At 38.7% G+C, this 22,390-nt stretch overlaps 1 protein-coding gene across 1 annotated transcript in view; it reads left to right on the top strand.

The window, feature by feature from the left end:
- PIEZO2 (piezo type mechanosensitive ion channel component 2) overlaps positions 1 to 22,390 on the top strand; it is a 454,981-nt gene that overhangs the window by 66,792 nt on the left and 365,799 nt on the right. The window contains exon 2 of the mRNA XM_077808692.1: positions 20,532 to 20,627. Coding sequence (XP_077664818.1) covers positions 20,532 to 20,627 — 96 coding nt within the window. The remainder of the gene's footprint in view (positions 1 to 20,531; positions 20,628 to 22,390) is intronic.

Below are 22,390 nucleotides of genomic sequence, written 5' to 3'. Positions count from 1 at the left end.
GTCATATTTCGGGCCTAATTTACTTGACTGTGTCATTCACTGTGCTGTAGAAATATTCCTAAAGCTTCTAGTCTGTTTCTGATATTTTAGAAATACTGTGGTTTGACCAATGATTTTGCAGTCAGTGTAGCTGATCAGATTAAAATGGTTTGTAAATTAGAGACATGTTTTGTCTATTAGTCTCACAGTTCTAGAGGAAATTTAGTGATCTCCGCCATCTAGTAGCTAAACTTTGAAGAGCATTACTTGAGCACTCAAAACTCCAGAGTAAGTCAGTACGAGTGTTGATTGAACAAGAAATGTGGATTCAGACTATTACCCTGCAACTTTGACTTCCTCAAGGTTCCTATTATTTCCTCCCAGTCCAGACAAGACGAGAGGGAGCCTTTGTATGTCCTAGCCAGTAGGAGTGGTGTGTAGCTTGTTACAGCTCTTTGTATATTGCTTCCAGGATACAGACTCTTTCAAATGGAAATTTACATGTCCATCTGTGCGACTTTTCCTGGAATCGCCAAGAGTTACTCTGGTGTAGGGTCTTCAATAAGATAAGGAACAAGACCAATACCTCTCCTTAGAAGAACTGGTTCAAAGAGAGAAGAAATGAACTTCTGATTGTTGTGAAGGGTGTAAGAATCCCTTTAGTACTGCTATTGCAAAAACCCTGTTTTTAACCTAAATGTTTGTTTGCCAAACTTATTAACTAAGACTCAGATTATATAATGAACCTATTAGTCTAACATTTATGACCATCCAGAAAGGAAGAGATGACCTTTCGCTAGCGAGTGAGACCATGCAATATTTGTTTCTGGTGCAGAAGGAGCGGGGGATTTTAATCACAAATGCGGAAATAAACACTTAGTTTAAAAACATTACAGGTTTTGGGTAAATGAGATAAGACTTTTTGGGCACCAGTGTTAGGTTTATTGTATCCTATTAAGCAAATTCCACAAAAACCTAGTTTTAGTAAACACATGCCTGTGAATGTTTTTCAATTTTAATACAAATATTTATGTTATGGTTGGTATGGGGTAAGCTGTGCTTTTAGACCTTTTCAGTCCGCCTTGAGTGCACCACTTCGGAGTCAGGTTTTGCTATCTTCACCCCTCTGGGTATAACATGGTCCTTCCACTTGGGAAGCGAGTCTCTGAGTCCCCTGTTACTAATGTTAACACAACTAGTCCAGTTGTGTTGGGCACAGGTAATAATCCCTTTTCCTCCTGGGACCTGTGATAGTCAATCTGATTTAAAGTGACCCAGAACTAGCTTCTTCAAAACAAAGCATTATGTATTCACTAAAAAGTACATAGCATACAGAGCAAAGGGTAAAAAACAATAAAGGACTATGTGCCTATTTCCCCTTGCCTAAACCTTAATCTTTCCTTGTAAGCTTTTGTATATTCCATTAGTTGATCTACCTCCAACTCTGGGCTAGGAAAAACAGCTGGAATACTGCAGTTTCTGTGTGTTTCTTTTTGGTGTGTCTTGGTCAGCATCTTGTCCGTAGGCAGCTGTTAACACCTCCCACCACCACTCCTTTTTTTCCCCAAGGCCCAGGATCCTTTAATAGCTTAGTTTTCCCTTTCTTCTGAGACTCAGGCTGGAAAGAATAAACTTTGACAGACTAAGGGCTTGTCTACACTGGCAAGTTTTGTCGCCAAAAACTGCCTTTTGGCAACAAAACAGCAAGAGCGTACACACTACAATGGGACTTTTTTCTTGTGAAAAACGCCCAGTTTTGGTGACAAAAATCTTCCACCCCATGAGAGACTTTTGTCTTTTCCCCTCCCTTTATTGTCGACAAAGAGCCAGTGTAGACACTGCTGATTGTTTTGTCCACAGAACTGGCTTCCGCCAGTATCTCACAACGCCTGCCCTGATTGCTCTGCTCAGTGATCTCTGCTGCCCTGCAGGCATGCGCCCTTCCCCTTGCAAAGCTCTGGGGAAGTATCTGTCTGCTGCTCCCTTTGGGGAGCTAAGAAAGAGCAAATCATTGGAATGCTCCTGTTCTGCCCTGCGCTAGGAACACAGCAGCAGGCAGACGGCTGCTGCAGGGGAAGGGGGACAGACGGCTGTGCTGCTTTGCGTTCCTCAACAGGGAGAGCTCACAGAGCTGCTCAGACTGCTGCTCTCGGCAGCTGCGGGGACTGTGGGAGAGTTCGGAGAGAATCCCAAGATGCGCAGCGATCAGCTCTTCCTTCCCACAACATTGCACTGTGGGATACATACCCACAGTGCATGGCTCACCCTGTCGATGATGCTGTCCCCAATGTGGACATGATCTGTTGACAGAGGGAGCAAGTGTGAGCACCCTTTGGCGATTTTTGTTTTGTCGGCTTTTGGGTGTCGACATAAGTTTTGTCAACAAAACTTGGTAGTGTAGACAAGCCCTAAGTGGAGTCAACACAAGGATATCCCTCATTTAATAGCTTCCCTATTTCAGAGTAGCAGCCATGTTAGTCTGTATTCGTAAAAAGAAAAGGAGTACTTGTGGCACCTTAGAGACTAACAAATTTATTAGAGCATAAGCTTTCGTGAGCTACAGCTCACTTCATTGGATGATAAAATTATTGTCTTAGGTAAACTTGCAAAATCTCTCAAATTTCTGTAAGGATGGCCCTCCGGAGACAAATAGCGTATAGCTTTCTGCATGAAGAATATAATTGATTTCTTTGTGCAGAGGACAGTGAGTCTGCATTTCTACATTCCATTTTGTTCAGGCTCTTCTACCATATCTTCCATCATCATATGTGAGCACCTTCTGGAGTTAAGAATTAATTTATGTTTTACATGTGAAATCTCCTCTTCATTCTCCCTCCCTCCCCCGCCCCACCCAGGTTGAAGATCTGGGTGGGAGGGCACATGCTAAGTTAGTTACAGTAATGTAACCATAGGGCTGTAGCAGTGAAGAGGAGAGAAATCAGTGAGATAGGGGTTGTATGAGGCTTATCTCTTGCGTTCCTGGAAGAGCCTTGTTTTTCTTTATCTCACTTCCATCCCCCCACCACTGCTGCCATTCTACTGTATGTGATAAAGCCTAAGGCCAGTTATCTTTCAGGAGCATCGTTTTTTATCCCAGGTTGACTGACTACTACAGAACCCTCAAGTGGCTAAGGGAGGGAACTTCCCTTGTGCAAAGAGAGACCACAAGTACATTTACGCTAACTGCTCCTTTCTGGTAGCTGCAGATTTCATCCTGGGTTAAATTCTGGCCACTTTATTGCTGAAGACTTTGGAGTTGATGGACTAGGTCCTCAACTGGCATAAATTATTGCAGTTCCATTGACATTAATAAAAGTAGGCTGACTGACACTAGGGGTGAGAATTTAGCCCACTGGAAGTACTCAGAAGAGTAAAGTAAGAGGGGTTTGTACATCTTTACTGTTGGATCTCTTCACTATATAGAACTTTCACAGTGTCAGTGAGGGATCAGTGGCTTCCCTACTGAGATCACTAAGGAAAGAACACTTTTTGTTCAGAAAACAGTTTGGTGTTTTGTTTTGTTTTTTTTAAAATCTCCAAGTCAAGTTTAATGCACCCTTCATTTAATTTTAATCCTTCAGGATGTATACTTTGGCTCCTTCTCAAGGAACAGATCATCTGAGATTTTCAGTAGTCTCATTTCTCCAAAAGTGAGAGTTTTCAATTACAGAGAGATGGTTGGTTTTAATTGCACAGATGCATTATTTTGTTTGAAGAAGGAATTTTCACAATGTGACCTTACAACTGTATTTTGGTTATTTTCCATTAACTTTTCTTTTACCAGCCTTCACATACGCATCACTCGTCTAATGAAAAAAGTTCATTGTCTTTTTTTTCTATGAAAAGCAAAGAATCTTTGTCACCTTTAGATAACTGCATCAGATGTGGAACTTCATATGTAAACTGAGAATCAAGAACTCTAATTTCCCTTCATCTAATTTAACTCCTTTCCATTCCATATAGATTTGATGCTTCAGAGACTCATTGAGTATTTTCACAATAATGGCTTAGCTCCAAAGTAAAACATAATCAGATTTTTTTATTGAGCCTAGATATAAACAGATTAGAATTATTAACTGCGTGGGAAGTTTTTTCCAAATTAGACTTCCCTTTAAATTCCCACATTCAAATACTTTTGGACAAGAATACAATGGTTTGTTTTCTAAACATAAAGGAGGCATTAAATCATTTTGGATGTCCTGTCTTGCTGTTAGAACTTGGCTGGTAACTTATCAAAGGTCCTGGGGAGTTGCCATAATTCAGGTTCTAAGGATGCTGTAGAATGGAGAATCAGTATGTGGAAGAAAGCATCCAAAAAGTACAAAATACTTGGCAATTTAAAGCAAGCACAAGGCATAGATTGGAATCTCTTTGAGGAAGAGAATTTTGTGGTGTCTTGATCTGTTTATATAAAGGACCATGTAAATTCAGCAACTGGTGGGAGTTTTTGCTCAAGTGTTAAGGAGGTCACCTAGGAAACGGGGGTAGAGTCTATAAAAAAAGAGGGGCTCTCAGCAGCCATTTTGTGTGTGTGAGAGAGAGAGAGAGGGAGGGAGGGGAGAAGAAGAGACTGAGATTGGATGAGAAGTCCTGTGCAGGAGGGCAGAGGAGAAAGGAAGGATCCTGCCAGGAATGGGAAGGTATTCACCAGAGGTGTTTTTTACCAGGTTAAATGGTGTGTACTGCCCTGGGAAAAACAGATTAGTCTCAGTTCAAGGCATTTTCTATTTTAAAAACTGTTTAATTAATGCACACACCACATTCCTTAGTTTTAGCTATATATTCAACTTGTTGATTACATAACAAGTGTGATTGCAGATGTTCTTGCAGAGCCATTGGCCATTATCTTTGAAAACTCATGGCGATCGGGGGAAGTCCCGGACGACTGGAAAAAGGCTAATGTAGTGCCCATCTTTAAAAAAGGGAAGAAGGAGGATTCTGGGAACTACAGGCCAGTCAGCCTCACCTCAGTCCCTGGAAAAATCATGGAGCAGGTCCTCAAGGAATCAATTCTGAAGCACTTAGAGGAGAGGAAAGTGATCAGGAACAGTCAGCACGGATTCACCAAGGGCAAGTCATGCCTGACTAATCTAATTGCCTTCTATGACGAGATAACTGGTTCTGTGGATGAAGGGAAAGCAGTGGACGTGTTGCTCCTTGACTTTAGCAAAGCTTTTGACACGGTCTCCCACAGTATTCTTGCCAGCAAGTTGAAGAAGTATGGGCTGGATGAATGCACTATAAGGTGGATAGAAAGTTGGCTAGATTGTCGGGCTCAACGGGTAGTGATCAATGGCTCCATGTCTAGTTGGCAGCCAGTATCAAGTGGAGTGCCCCCAGGGTCGGTCCTGGAGCCGGTTTTGTTCAATATCTTCATAAATGATCTGGAGGATGGTATGGATTGCACCCTCAGCAAGTTTGCAGATGACACTAAACTGGGAGGAGAGGTAGATACGCTGGAGGGTAGGGATAAGATACAGAGGGACCTAGACAAATTAGAGGACTGGGCCAAAAGCAATCTGATGAGGTTCAACAAGGACAAGTGCAGAGTCCTGCACTTAGGACCGAAGAATCCCATGCACTGCTACAGACTAGGGACCGAATGGCTCGGCAGCAGTTCTGCAGAAAAGGACCTAGGGGTTACAGTGAACGAGAAGCTGGATATGAGTCAGCAGTGTGCCCTTGTTGCCAAGAAGGCCAATGGCATTTTGGGATGTATAAGTAGGGGCATTGCCAGCAGATCGAGGGATGTGATTGTTCCCCTCTATTCGACATTGGTGAGGCCTCATCTGGAGTACTGTGTCCAGTTTGAAGTGTGTCCCACACTACAAGATGGATGTGGAAAAATTGGAAAGAGTCCAACAGAGGGCAACAAAAATGATGAGGGGAACACGTGAGTTATGAGGAGAGGCTGAGGGAACTGGGATTGTTTAGTCTGCAGAAGAGAAGAATGAGGGGGGATTTGATAGCTGCTTTCAACTACCTGAAAGGTGGTTCCAAAGAGGATGGATCTAGACTGTTCTCAGTGGTAGCAGATGACAGAACAAGGAGTAATGGTCTCAAGTTGCAGTAGGGGAGGTTTAGGTTGGATATTAGGAAAAACTTTTTCACTAGGAGGGTGGTGAAACACTGGAATGCGTTACCTAGGGAGGTGGTGGAATCTCCTTCCTTAGAAGTTTTTAAGGTCAGGCTTGACAAAGCCCTCGCTGGAATGGTTTAGTTGGGGATTGGTCCTGCTTTGAGCAGGGGGTTGGACTAGATGACCTCCTGAGGTCCCTTCCAACCCTGATATTCTATGATTCTAGGATTCTATGAAGGCAGTAGATTCAAAAATTTAATCTAGGATTGTACAAAAAAATTAAAATTGCAGTAGGCGTAGTATGTAATACAATACTGAATATCAGAAATATATAATTTGGTTTGGTATTTTCTCAAGGAAGTTTATATATGTCATGACACTTCCGTTTCCAATATTGTATAACTATTATATACTGAAAACTATTATCAAATTGCTAAATATTTTTCAGTAATTTTCATAGGTATATTCTAATAGTAATTTTATTTTTTTACTAATATCCCAGTTTGAACCAGTATTTACTAGTGCCCGTCCTAAATTAGTTTTTCCCAGGAAGTTGCTGACTCTGGATCTGGACTTCTTAGGTGACTCTGGCCTATGCATAAAGAATTTTCCAGAGTGGTGAGAAACCTGAGGCAGGGAAATGCGTACTGGTGTGTTTATTATTTTGACTAGAGCTGTGTATTTCTTGTGCTATTATGTAAAGAGTATTGGTGTGTTAGAATCCTATGCAAAGTCTGTCTGGGTGTCTGGCTTTCACTGTTGCATGCCCCTTAAAAGGTAAACTGTAAATCAGAAGGTTCATACCTTTGGCGGGATTCTGGGGAACATGCAGTGCTGCTGGGGAGAGAGGGCACTAGTTTCAGGCCCTATGCAATTGATCAAAGGGGGTCTCCATTACTAAGAGGGTTGTCAGAAATAAGGTCTGCATCAGGAGTGCGTCTGTCTGGAACCCAAAAGTCAGGGACAAGGAAGAGTTAGGCAAAGGGTGTGCTGTAGAGTAAGTCCTCCAGGAAACGTACAGATGCCACATCCTTCACACTCTTCAGGCAGTCTTTGGGTTCCCTGTCTTCTTGCTGAGGCCTGAAACAGAAGCTCAGGACAGGGTAGTAACAGGTTGCAGCTATACAGAGCCGTAGAAAGTTTGTTACCTCATCTCTGTATGTAATTCTGTTCACAATAAAAGGTTTATCTTGAAACTGTTCTGCTGATCAGTAAAATACTACATAGGGCACATAGGAATCAGTGTTTGGATCCCCTCACAGCTGTTGGATGAGTGTCCAGCAGTTAGATCTGTGACACCTTCACTACTTTGGTGTCTGGGGTGGAGCTATAGAAACCTTTCTCTTTTTCTTGTGTTGGCTGCCTCACCTATCAAAAGCTACTGGTGTATATTGTAAATACAGTGTTGTAGGATACTTGATGTGTTTTACTGGCATCCTTCATAAGAAGATTTCATGTAACAGATTTACGTGCCTTTTAACCATTACTTTAAGGAGTAAAAGTCCCAATATGGACAGGCAGTGCCACAGCAAAAGAGGAACAGTTCTTCAGTAATGAATTAATAATTCACTATATTTTAAGTAGGAATAAATAATTACCATTTCTCTTTGTTTTTACCACTTCATATCAAGTGAATTATTTATTACTTTTTGTACAAGAAAGATCATCTCAGAGTTTGCATAATACTGGACCATAAGAATAAAAGACTAGCATCTCCTTCAGATGAAGAGAGATTCCTTGACAATCACTGTGATTCTTCGATTCCGTCAGTTTCCCTTTTTCTAATATTATGTCTTTGTAATGTTGTTTAGATTGCCATTTCACTAATCACTTGCAATTCTGCACATTCTGGGCCAATTTTATCCCTGATGTGTCAAGAGGTGAAATTGGCCTTTTGTGTTTCTTTTCTATAACTGAAATAATGGTAGAAGATTAAACATTCTATTCATATTAATATTTATAACCGTTATAATGATATTCTTATTTCTTCATGTTAGCACTTGGCTGGTATCCATAGTCATGCTTAATCATAAATATTTTTTCTGGGTTAGTTTTTGCCACATCCTTCATCTGACTCAGAGTTTTTAGGAATACTTCCTTACCCTAATGACACCATCACAAACAAGTGGCTGTTCCTTTCCAAATCTTATATAAACTGACATTTGACAACTGATATATTGAAAACATGATTTGCCATGGAGTATTTGGATGGCTGAGTGGATTAGTAATGGACATGGAATATTTCACATCTAGGCTGGTAGTAAGAATCTGACCCGGTGCATAAGTGGCTAAAAGTTACAGCCATCTGATGCGTGCTTAGTGGCTAAATGTGATGAGTTGATAGTCTTAGCTCATTTCCTGGTGAAGGTGTCCACATCACAAAGTCACCACCACATCTGTCACCAGTTGGCACCCTGATTAGCAGTAGCACTGTGTAGAACCTTCTGATTTTAGTTCACATGGGTTTCATGAACCAAACCCAGCATGTTAAAATTGCAATGGTTCACATAGTTTTAGGTTTGTTTGGACACTTGCATTCATACAACTGGTCCCCTCAATGCCTAGAGTCAGGCGGAGAGTTAGGTTGTCACCCTCTCATATCCCCAGTAAGTGGTTCAAGGAACAGGCTGACTTCTTTGGCTTCATTTGTCTGCACTAGAACTGCAGCCTCAGGCAGTGCTTGTCTACATGGGGAGTTATTCTGGAATAGCTAATCCTGACTGACTGCACATGTGGAGTACCATATTATTGTGAAATAAGCTTCATGTGCAGACACTCTCATCAGGAATAGTTAATCCACATTAAATTCACACCCTATCTTATTCCAAATTAACTTGAATATGTAGACAAACTCTTAGACCTTCACCAACTACAGGATCTGTGATTATAAACTGGAAAGAAAGAAGCCTGGAGGCAAAAGATACAGTGATTAATCAGGGAAAAACCTTCTGTAACCACTGTGAGGAGGAGAGATTGAACTTGAATGATATTTTTCTACTCCTTCACTCAAAACGTGAAGGAGGAAAAGGTATCTAGTGCCTCAAACTTATTGGCATGGTCAGAGATCTCCAATAAAAGGTTGAGAAGAAAAACAGCAAAACTCTGGGACGAATAAAGGAGACAGCAAAAATAGTCTCACAGTATGTGGCAACCTGCCATTGAATTTGAAATGAACGATAATGCTAAATGGTCCATTACTACTGTGAAACGTATCCTAAGTATTCTTGATTGTATTGCATTTATCTCTCAAAACACTTGTATACCTTGTCATGCCAACAGAGTTACTGATGTTGGATTTCCTGCAAAAGTGGAGTAGAGGGTACTGGGCCCGTTGTAGGGAAGTGAGCCAGCAGAGTTCTCCGAACAATTCACATAAATCTCTAGCTGAGGCTCCAAAATGTAATTTTTTGGTTTGTATTGCCTGTGCCATAATTAGCTTCCTTCCAGCCTGAGGAGGTGGGACAAGTGGGTTCAGGTGTTAGCCTGTTGAGCACCTGGGCCTCTGAAAAAGAGCTGAGAGAACTGAGAGAGAGGAACTGCAGGAAGCAGGTTAGTTTCCTGTGGGAGACCCTGACATAGTAGGTAGGTAGGCCCCAGGAAGGAAAGGCAGTGGGAGCCTGCTGAGGAAAAAAAGGCCTTCAGGGGGAAAGTCCTGGAAGTCAGTGCTTAGCTAAAAACAAATCGGCAAAGCTTAAAAGTAGGGCTGAAGAGCCGGGAACTTCAGTGAGTGGTAGATTGCAAGAGGGACTCCAGGGAAAGCAACCTGTGAGTCAGCTCTCTATAACTGAGCAGGGAAAGAGTTAAAATTAGCCTGGAAGTTGCCATCAACTGAGCCCAAAAGGTAGGCCGAAGAGTAGCCCAAGAGGGACAGAAGAACCTGATGTTTTTTTGGACTTTTAGATGGCCTTTTATTATCCCCAAAGAAGTTTAATTTGTTTAGTAACTTGGCCACATCACTGGTACCTACCCATCTGGAGAAGGCCAAAGGGACTCACCTTGGCAGAAGAAACTGAAGCAGAGATGCTGCAGGGCCACATCACGCCAAGACAGGGCACTCTGAAGTTAGCAGCTCAGTTGCAGTACCAAAACTTGAAACGATGTATGAAATTTCCTAGCTAAGAGACTCCATTGTGAGACAAAGGGCGAGGAAAGTCAAGCATTGCCTTATCCCTCAAACTTGACCTGGTGGGGCATGTTGGGATATTGTAGAGAAGTTTGCATTGCTACAACCTGTTATCCCTTCTCTGTAGATTAAATCAAGATTTAGTCTCCAAGACTGTCAAGCAAACACCTTTCACAAGCACTAAAATCACAAAGTTGTAAAAACTTAAGTTAACTTTTGAAGTGAAAAGTGCTGTTGATATGAAAAGTAGCAAATCATGACACCTCCATTGTTCTAAGTTTGAAAAAGAGATTCCTCGTGCTGTTCTCCCTGTCTGACTTTTCATGTTCTCATTTTTGTTTGAAAGACCTGTGAGGAGAATAGCTGCTATGCACTTCTAAATTTGAAGAAAGGAGGAGCAATACTCTTTACACTCAATTCCCAGACAATCTGCCCAAAGTTTAACCGGTTCCAGACGATTTTTAAATGAGTGAAATTAGTGAAATTGCTGCTCTGAGACGATGAAAAAGTCACTGTCCAGCAGTCATCTGTGCTGATGAGCATTAACCAAGGGGAAAACATGACTCTAAATACATCCATAAATCAAAGCTACAGATTTTATCCAGGTTAATCATATATCTATCAAAGCATTCACTGGCTTTCCAAAAGTGTAAAGTTTTCTGTCTGAGGCTACTTATTACATACTTATTACACTAAACAGTTATTTGAGCTAACTGTAAGAAACCTGTTTCATGTTATTTTGTACAATAAAGTCTGATTCCAAACTCATCTACCCTGACCATTGATTTAAATGGAATTACTCCTAATTTACACCGATGTGAGAGCAAAATCGGGCTCGGCGTAGCAGGAATTCAGAAAGAGAGGGAGACCAAATATTAACATAAGACTAAAACGTATCTGGGCATTATATAGTTAGGATGATTGGTAAGGAATGTAGTTCTGATTTGGAATTTAGTTCTTGAAGTTCTCAGTATGGTTTCAAAAGTGTAAATCGTCTCACTTTTTTTCAAGAAGGCAGTTTGGAACATAATGTATTTATAGCACATTTTCCATCCATTATATGGCATGTAATTATAATGATTCTTACCTTTGCTGTAGGCAGCTCAGGGGAGAATTAGTAGAGTTTCTTGTGACAAAAACAAAAGGATAAGAACATGGTGTGGGGGGGAGTTGTAAAATAGTATAGAGGGATAGCGATTTAACTAAATCACTAACAAATTTATTTGAGCATAAACTTCCGATGAAGTGAGCTGTAGCTCATGAAAGTTTATGCTCAAATAAATTTGTTAGTCTCTAAGGTGCCACAAGTCCTCCTTTTCTTTTTAAATAAATCCTAAAACTTTACTTTCTGGATAGCTGGTGTTTGATATTTAATAATGGCAGAAACTGGTAATGAAAAGAGAAGTTCATGCCGAAAGGAACTTTGCTCTAATATTGAGCATTTGTTTATTCTCACAGGGCCATTTCTGCTCTGCTACCTTGGCAGCCCCATGGACTTTTCTAGGGTTGCACTGGTGTAACTGAGCAGAAATTGAACCTGTGTGGTTTAACTAAGTGGAGTTTGGCCCAAAGTGTTGAAGACTAGTGGAGTTTATAAGCAACACTTTTATTTGAATAATTTTGTTTTTCAGCTACTTAATAGTGGATTGTATTATCCAGGCGGTGATGAGGAAGACCTGATCTTTCACAGCCCTGACCGACACATCTATGCCAACCTAACTCCCAGTGCATATGCAGCTATGCTGACAGAAGAGTGCATCTGTCAATGTAGCTACCATTGTATGGGAGCTGGTGTTCCTCCACTGATGGAAAAACCCTTTATGCTGGTGTAGGCTGAATCTCCACTATGGAGTTAGGCTCGCATAGTTTCTGTAATGTAGACAAACCCTTTGTTTTATTTTCTGTTTTATTATTTTATAATCAGTGTAAGGCTCATCAAATTGAGGAACAAACTGCATAGATCTGCAGTTTGTGGCCAACTTTCCTTTCCATTCCATACCTGCAGCTGAAAGGCGATGGGAGCTACAGACCAGTTTCAGAAGACAAAATTTACCTAATGCGATAGGTATTTTTAAAAGGGACAATAAATAAAAGTGCACACATAAATGGAGGAAAAGACTGCATTTTTATTCTCATTCACTCTTGGTGTTTAGTGTTAAACAAGAGTGTTACTAGAAAAATATATAGTAAAACATTAATACGTCTCTGCAAGAGCTGTGGAATAACTGAGTTTTTGGTTTGGTGTCTGAACCAAAAAGTGAAAAAAACCTCAAACGTTTGTTTCAGGTCGACCTGAAATGAAATGTGTTTGAATTTTTTGGTGAAAAAATAAATGAAACATTATATTCAAACTGAAATGAAATATTTTGTTTAATTTTTGAGGATTTTAACCCTATTAAAAACAAAATTGAGGCAACATTGAAAGCAGTCATTTCAAAATGGAAAATCAAAACATTTCATTTTGAAAATATTGAAACAAAATGTTTTGACTTTTTTTCTGATTTTTTTATTATTATTGTTATTTTTTATTTCTAGCCAAAGCAATTTGGTGAGTTTGACCTGAATTAATTCACAAAATGTTTTGATTGACCCAAATATGCATTTTTTTTAATGGAAAAAATGTAATCAAAAAAATTTCATCCAAGTTTAATCACAGCAAAATATACATACTTCAGTCAGGCATGCGGTCTTCAAATCCTATTGCTCTTGGAAATGCACGTTGTCTGCTTGGATAGTGGGTGTTAAAAAAAACCCAGCAAAATGATTTGAGGACATATTAGTCTCTCTTTCTGCAGCTGCTGAACACAACCACTCCCATTTTGTGTTTAAACTGCTATTGGTTTATTGAGCTCTTGTATCCCACACATAGCACACTTGGACCATGGCTTGAAATGCTGCTCATAACTTCCATAGCTGAATCATTACCACCTTATTAACACTTTGACATAATTAAAATCTGTGCTGTATTTGCAGTATTAATAAACACTATGAAGTAGATTGTCTGTCTGGCTCTGCCTGGGACCAGGCTCCAATAGTCCTTTCTGCAATCAGCAGAGCAATCTTAGTCCAGTGTCCTACAAGTTGTTTTTCTTGTATGGATCCTCACTTAATTCAGCGTGGCTCCATATGGGCACAGGGTCTGTCTCCATGTATCACATTGCAAAACTGGGGCTTTAGTTCTTGTACAACAAGGCCTTGATTCAGCAAAGCCATAAGTCTGTACTTAACTTTAAGCATGTGAGTGGTGCCATTATCACTGTTCCCATTGTCACTTGTTCACAAATGCAGTAGATTTCAGTAAAATCAACTTAAACCTGAAATTTCTGTTCTAGGAAAGTTTTGGTTCAGTTGTTCATGTTTGGTAGGATTTCCATTGTGCTGTATAGATGGAAATTCTTTGGTTTCATGCTTCTGCATCTATTCTTTAATGGCACCACAACTGTGAAAATGATCTTCCAGCACTTGCACCGTGGATTGGCATGCAAAGATACTAGCTATAATATTGTCAAATCTGGGCAACATTTTACACGAGCCTACCACCAGTGGATTTTTCATTCAGGCCAACTAAGCTGATTTCTTTAATCTTCCGCAAGTATTGTGTGTGTTTGAAAATCTTACAGTGTAACTCACATTGACTTCAACAGGAGCTGAATTAGGCCAATGGTGTGTGGTTCTGGAAAATTCAGTAGTTTCTTAGCTATGTTTTTTGTCCTTTAAGGATTGATATGCTAGAACAGAACACATCCTCTCTAAGTGCTAGTTTAGAAACCTTGAAATGTTAAATAATCACACTGCTTCAAAGAATTTTGCAGCTGGATGATAAAAATGCCGTTCTCATCCATGTAATCATGAATTTTTGGACACAACGTAATATTTTAGTTATTTTTCACCTCTTTGCTTAGATTCTATTGGATTCTATTCCTGCTCCTGCCACTGAATTCCTATGTGATGCTAGGCAAGACACTTAAACCAAATGGTCTCTAATTATGTGTTTCTCATTTTCTGGGTGCCTAATGTGAGATCCTGGGGCCTGTTTTGCAGAAGTGCTGAGTGCTCACAGCTGTGACTGAAGTCAGTGTGCTTTAATATATTAAGTACTAAGTACTCTGGAAAAATCAGGTACTAGTTATCTCAGATTGGAATCCAAAATTAGTGAGATATCTGACCTTAATCTTTATCTCAGTTCCCCATCTGTTAAAAGGGCATAAGACCACTCCCTCACCGCACAGAGTATTGTAAACCTAAATGAATGTTTGTGAAGCACTCAGACGCTAGAGTGATGAATGCCATAGAAAAGGAAATCAATAATTGTCTTCAGAGCATGGTTTGAGAGTGTGCAGTAAATAAGGCAAGGGACCACACCTTGAACAACAGGGAAAAAATGAAATATTGAATAGCTGCTCATTAGCTGAGCATCCTCCATTATATGCACTGAATGAGGCAGGGGTCCTGTGGGGAAAAATAGGATGTGATCATGTAATTATTAGGGCTGTCGATTAATCGCAGTTAACTCACACGATTAACTAAAAAAAATTAATTGCGATTAATTGCACTGTTATACAATAGAATACCAATTGAAATTTATTAAATATTTTTGGGTGTCTTTCTACATTTTCAAATATATCGATTTTCAGTTACAACACAGAATACAAAGTGTACCGTGCTCACTTTATATTTTTTATTACAAATATTTGCACTGTAAAAATGATACACAAGAGAAATAGTATTTTTCAATTCACCTCATTCAAGCACTGTAGTGCAATCTCTTTATCGTGAAAGTGCAACTTACAAATGTAGTTTTTTTGGTTACATAACTGCACTCAAAACCAAAACAATGTAAAACTTTAGAGCCTACAAGTCCAATCAGTCCTACCTCTTGTTCAGCCAATCGCTCAGACAAACAGGTTTGTTTACATTTGCTGCCCACTTCTTAATTATAATGTCACCTGAAAGTGAGAACAGGCATTTGCATAGTACTGTTGTAGCTGGTGTCCCAAGATATTTATGTGCCAGATGTGCTAAAGATTCATATGCCTCTTCATGCTTCAGCCATCGTTCCAGAGAAAATGATTCCATGTTGATGACACTCGTTACAAAGGTCAAATGTGTTAATTAAATTTGTGACTGAACTCCTTGGGGAAGAATTATGTCTCCTGCTCTGATTTGTTCACATTCTGCCATATATTTCATGTTATAGCTGTCTCAGATGATGACCCAGCACAGGTTGTCATTCATTTTAAGAACACTTTCTCTTGAAATTTGACAAAATACAAAGAAGATACCGGTGTGAAATCTCTAAAGATAGCTACAGCACTTGACCCAAGATTTAAGAATCTGAAGTGCCTTCCAAAATCTGAGAGGGATGCGGTGTGGAGCATGCTTTCAGAAGTCTTAAAAGAGCAACACTCCCATGCAGAAACTACAGAACCCAAACCACCAAAAGAGAAAATCAACCTTCTGCTGGTGGCATCTGACTCAGATGATGAAAATGAATATGCATCAGTCTGCACTGCTTTGGATCGTTATCGAGCAGAACTTGTCATCTGCGTGGACGCATGTCCGCTGAAATGGTGGTTGAAGCATGAAGGGACATATGAAACTTTAGTGTATCTGGCATGTAAATATCTTGTGACGCCAGCTACAACAGTGCAGGCAAATGCCTGTTCTCACTTTTAGGTGTCATTGTAAACAAGAAGCAGGCAGCAAATATAAACAAACTTGTTTGTCTGAGTGATTGGCTGAACAAGAAGTAGGACTGATTGGACTTGTAGGCTCTAAAATTTTACATTGTTTAATTTTTGAATGCAGGGTTTTTGTATATAATTCTATATTTATAAGTTCAACTTTCATGATAAAGAGATTGCACTACAGTACTTGTATTAAGTGAATTGAAAAATACAATTTGTTTTGTTTTTTACAGTGCTAATATTTTTGATCAAAAGTAAATATAAAGTGAGCCCTGTACACTTTGTATTCTGTGTTGTAATTGAAATCAATATATTTGAAAATGCAGAAAACATCCAAAATATGTAAATAAATGCTATTCTATTATTAACAGTGCGATTAATCACAATTAACCTTTTTAATCACTTGACAGCCCTTGTAATTATTGATTGTATCATAATTCATATACTTAGGGAAAAAATTAAGGCAGCCTTAATTCTGGCATTCCTAACTGCTGTGTGTTTGACTTTGCAACCTAAATAACATTCCTTTAAAAAATAGTTTGTGTAATATACACAATGATGTTTCACTTGGTTTGCCTTGAACTTGTTAATCATTTGCACTAATGTATGTACACCGTGTTACCTCCCTATTGTCCTATGTAATGATTTCTGATGAGGGCACTGTTATTACATTGTCATATGCAGCACCCTGATTTGAAAATGGAGATACATTATTTATTATTTCCATTACAAAACTACCTAGGAGCCCTAGTCATGGTCCAGGGTCCCATTGTGCTAGGCACCTTACAAACCTATAGTCATCCTATTCATGTGTTCTGCATGGTAGAAACCAACCAAATATCAAGTGTTCTGGCTTGTGATTAGGTGAAGGAGGCATGGTTGATAATTTGCCTTGAGCCTGCAAGAAGGGATCCTATTTTGCTTGTCTTGCACAATTACATGTGAATGATCTTTTTACTATAAAATAACTTCACAGTGCTGTAGTAACTCATCCAAGTGTCTTCCAATATAGTTAGAAGATGTGCTCTACAAGTTACGTGTTCTCCATTAAGTGTCACATATTTCAGTATTTTCCCTCCAACTCTAGCTTATTTACACAAGACTGTATTTTAAAGAACTGCAAATGTAAAATGGGTAGAACTTTTGAGTTCCATGTTTTCTAGGGAGTTTGTTTCTCAGAGCAGGTGGTTATTTTTTTGGTAACATTCTTTTGGGGATAACGATGAAAAGAATATAGCTATAGACTGGAATTTTCACAGGGGACCACAGGAGATAGGTGCCCAATATCTCTGGCTTTGGGTGAAAGTTGGGCAATATCACTCTTTTGAGTTCTCGTGGAAAGCCAAGGTTAATGTTCAATTCGCTTTTAAAAAAAAGAAAAGAAAAAAAAGTAGATTCCTTAGGATTGACTGACTATTTTAAGGTGTGAACTGCATCAGATCTTTCTTTCAGCCAACAACATTGTTTTGCAGTGTGTTAAACATTTTGCCAGCAGCACTTCTTCAAATGAAGATTTTTATCCAATATCTTTTTGTTGCTGTCGAAATAGCATGAAAATTGAACCAAAATTAAGTCTATAGGTAACAATCTTCCTTGAAGCATACCTTTGCTGAGCCTTCTTAATAAACTTTCAACTGTAAAGTTGTTAAACAAGATGCAAGTGCTGTGCAATATCCTGCTGAAGATAGAAGAAATATGACTTCATTATCGTTGGCTGGATCAATTCCTCTTCATGCTAATGCACACACATCAGTCCAGAGAGGATGTTGCCAAGAATAATATATAATCTACTCAAGCCTACAGTAAAAGCTTAAAAAAAATCTATTTTTATGTCGTTCTTGAAAGAAGGAAGCAATAGCAGGCAGTAAATTAATTCCATTCCTAAAAAGCCACTGCTGTTAATGTAAGGTAAATATGAAAACAATTTGAGCGGATGGCTAATTTTGTCCTATGCTGCCTATGTCCTTCACCATTTTTTTTTTGCTACCATCTTTGGTTTTTGCCACAGTTATCGCTTACAAACAGAGATGTAGTAGACATCCGCAATGCCAAAGTAAACTTGCAATTCAAAGTATTTTAGTGGTTAGGAGGACCCCAGGTTGCAAAGCTTTTCAGAGTTTTAGACAATCCGATTAGAAATAGAATATTTTCTCACTTAGGTGATGGTATTATTTCAAAAGACCAAGGAGGTATAAATCCATTAGCATTTAAATTCTCTTTGGCCTCCAGATTTTCTTATTTAGCTGATGAAGAAATTTTAAAATTGTTCAGAAAGTCCGTTGTGTGATAACTGTCAAGATGGAAGAACACAGTGCGGTACAGCAAAACATAATTAAGCCACTAAAATATTAAATGCTAGAAAAAAATGGCAAATCTATTTCTTTATAATTATTCGTTTTTATTAATTTATTTTTGTGGTAACGCCTGCAGGCTACTTAATTGGTTAAAATATTTAAAACATTTAATTATTTTTTATAAGAATTTTAATGAAAAAAGCCTTTTCATGAAAATTTTGGCCCAGTTTTTACAGATCAACAGGAAGCTTTAACTCCTCATTCCAGTTGAATATACCTAAGAGCTTATTTGACTTTCCAACATCATAGCACTTTACAGACATCAGCTCTTACAACAGACCTGTGTTCTAAGCATTACTCCATTTTGCAGATATGCAACACCTAAATTGTTCTAAATTTAAGACAATTGGATCCTGATTTTCAGAGGAATGGTACACTCCCTTTTGGCTCCCATTGATTAAAGCTGGAGTTGTGAGTAATAATCAACTCTGAAAATCAGGCCTTAGAAATCTCAAGTTGGGGACCTAAAATTAATGGATTCTTTTTGAAAATTTAGGCCTTATTGAGATGTTGACAGTAATGGACAGAATTGATGTAGTCTGGAAACAGAACTTGGGTGTTCCTTGCTAGCAGTCCCAGTTGAGGCTACTCCTGAAGGCCACAGACGCTTCACAGCTACACTCTGCAGCTGTAGAATACAGAAGACCCATATAGTTTTTACATCAGACTAATCTCTGTCAGTTTAGAAATTAATAGTACAATCCCTTACAAATTGATGTTGTACAAAACACTAGTCAGTTTTGCAACCTTAAATTACAACTGCTGTATAACTTTGCTTATTTAATAACACAACTTTTGTTTATTGTACCATTTATAAGTAGGGTGGGGCAGAAGTTATGATGATCAGAACAGGCTAGATCTAAGTATGTTGATTACATGCAGAGTATAGGCCAAATTCATTCTTGGTATAGCCTTAGTCAAGATTGTGATGATGCACCAGGGATGAAGTTGGCTTAGTAAATCTAACTTTATTTAGGAACCAAATTTGCAACAGAATGGACAGAGTAAGCCAATACGTTTCCTCCAAAAGTTGGTCATCTTGGAATTAGTTGAGGGAATTGATTTGATGATTTTACTTACATTCCATGATTGTGGTATAAATAAATAGGAATGTTGTTGTTTTTTCTCCTTACTCCTTGTATCTGGCTTATCTCACAGGAAAAACTGAATGTGGTAGGTCTCATAATGTTTTAACATCTGCCATGCAGTTGGATTACATCATGCTGAGTTTTTAATAAGGAAGTCCATATACTTGATTTGCAGCATAGTCTGCATGTACAACTCTGAAGCTGCAAACACAGTCTTTAGTGATATTGCTTCTTGAACAAATGTCTCCTGAAAGTATCCAATTCAGTGAAAGTACGGTAATGCTGAACATATGAAAAAAGAAAAAGAAACACTGAAAGAAGTTAGCAAACTGCCTCCTTTGCAAAACACCTTGTAGTTACACTATCAGCATAAGATGTTAAAATATCACTGGCATGAAGATCTTACATGGTGGTTTCACAATTTTTTTTCTCACTACAGGATCTTTTGTTCAGTTTTACCATCTGGTGTTTGCTTTTGGTCATAAAAAGAATTCTGGAATGAGCAGAGTGCTTTTTAAAGGATAAACACTAAGTGTTAAGTTTTGGTTCCAGAATTTTGTGTGGTTAAAAATAAAATTAAATAATTATAATATAATAAAGAGTGTTACATTCTATTCTGCATAACCAAAAAGAAGAGGAGGAAAATGGATAAAAGGATTTTAATTTCCCTGGATACATTGAATAACTTTATGAATTTAGAATATCTTCCTCATTACTTAGTAGTTTTAATAATAATTTATGAATTTAGTGCCTTCTACCTGAGGATCTCAGCTATTCATGATTTAAGTATTGCTGTACTCCTGAGAGGTAGATAGCATTATCCCAATTTTATAGATGAGGAAAGTGAGACACACAAATAACAAGTGAGACTCATCCAAGGTCAAACAGGAAGTCTGTGGTGCATCTGGGAAATGAAACCAGGTCTCCTGACTCCATCTTCTGCCTCAACTATAAGACCACCCTTTCTCTAAAATGAAATGTATAGTACTGCAGGCATGTTTTGAATCACTATATTTCTACCTTAAATAGAACCTTTAGTGATTCTGTAGAACAAATACAGAGAGTGATACAATTATCTTTTTATGTGAAGAAGTTGTGTAGTAGCTATAAGCATTAGTCAAATATGCAACTCATGGTGAATGCAATTTGCCTTTAAATTTAAGTATTACCAGATAGATTGGCCAGATTAACAAACATACTCTTTTCTTTTTTCCATTGCAGCATGTGCGTTCCGTTACAATGGGCTCTCTTTTGTGTACCTCGTCTACCTCTTGCTCATTCCTCTGTTTTCAGAACCTACAAAAACAACAATGCAAGGTAAGAGTTTCCCTAATGGTTTTTTAAAGATACATAACATGTAATAGGTACAGAAATCTTGTAGGTGGTATAAGATGGAGTTTTACAGGTATTTCTTCAATATACTTTTATTGGTTTGAACTTTTCTTCCGGTAAGTGAGCTGGTTTTGTAATATGTCATGTAAACTCACTGAATCTGGATTTGGAGTGAGTACTCCCTAGTAACTGATCTGATTAAATTCAACTATGGAATATTCTTTTTACAATGTATATTGTAGCCACCTATACAGACATTGGCACCCCACTGATCTCCCCATTACCATGATCTTGAAAAGTTTTTGATTTTTGTTTTTTTGTTTTCAGTTTTACAGCTGTAGAATAACTAAATGCATCATGGATAAAATCACCCACACGTCATGTAATAGCGGCACTTCAATATTAAAATGTGAAAATAGGATTCCAGAGATGAAAAGACAAAAGCCATTTCAGAAATAGGATATTTGTTATTCCTGTGGGGTATATTGCAACAACAAATGGGTTAATCTGTAAAAGTTAGTTCTCAGAAGTTTCTGGGCAACAGTATTGTAACTTCAGGATCATTGAACAGTAAATGAAAATTTGCTGTGGTAAGCTAATATTTCCTTTTTTGTGTTTTATCAGTGATATGTATTGTCACCCAGTAGCTTGTGGGAGCTGCTTTAGTGAGTAGGTCTCTGAACTGGTCCCTGCAGTTCAGAACTCTCCGTCATGTGGCTTGACTCAAACTCTTGTATTAAAGCAGTTATTGTACCCCCAGTTCACCTTCAGACTATTATTTACAATAGTATCTCTCTTCAAGAAACATTTTAATTTTACTCAAGTGAGTGGTGGGGTGAAGAATAAAAGTAAGCTTCTTCCATATGGGAGAGAAGGAAAAGGAGATATTATATGGGGCCCTATTGAGGCTGACGCTGTAAGTTGAAAATGTTACCTAAATTATTGGCTTTGTTTTGAACGCTGTGGGTACCATGTGCATGTATCACACTTCCCCTACAGCAGCTCTCTCAAAGAACACGCTGCACCACTGTGATGGTTAATGGAAAATCACATTTTATTCAATAAATATCCCTAATGAAACAAACTAGGAAATCTAGACTTCAAACATAAAAACATCTCAAATTACTAGGCTCCTACGGAGCTCTTACCTGAATCAGTAGCATCACGTCCATATAAAGACCCCATAACATCTCTCTGAATACAGGGCTTCTATTACCACATCAGTCACCCCAAAGGGGTCTCCCAGGTTGCATCTGGAGCTACCCCTTTCCATTTTCAGCAGTAACTCTTGGCCGCAAGTCTGGTTCAGTTTATACTCTCCTGGCAACCTCCATCTGGTATGTTTCGGAATGGAGTCAGTGTGGCTCCTCTTCCTTCCTGAGCATCAGTAGTCTTGACCTTCTCCCAGGATAGCTTTTGTCTGTCAGTTTTGTTTTCAACATGACTCTAGCTTCTAATATTCATATAGATAGATTTAGAATCTAGAGTCATGGCACATACTATATATAAAAATCTGTGTTTCTGGAAAACCATTTGCATCTGATCCAGTGTTCTCCTGTTTTATGTCCGGCCTTCTGAATACTAGATAAGAGAGAACGTGAGAGGGAAGGAGAGTCATCCCAGTCAACTGCCAATTTGAAAGACATCGACCTCTTACCTTTTTAGATTATAGTGACTTGGTTGAGAAATAAGTCATACACCAGTGTACATTAACCAGCAAGTAACCTCCTTATAAGTGCTTTAATGAT

Source organism: Eretmochelys imbricata, chromosome 2, assembly GCF_965152235.1.
Source record: "Eretmochelys imbricata isolate rEreImb1 chromosome 2, rEreImb1.hap1, whole genome shotgun sequence".
Classification (NCBI taxonomy): domain Eukaryota; kingdom Metazoa; phylum Chordata; order Testudines; family Cheloniidae; genus Eretmochelys; species Eretmochelys imbricata.
This window is presented reverse-complemented; position numbering and strand designations above follow the sequence as displayed.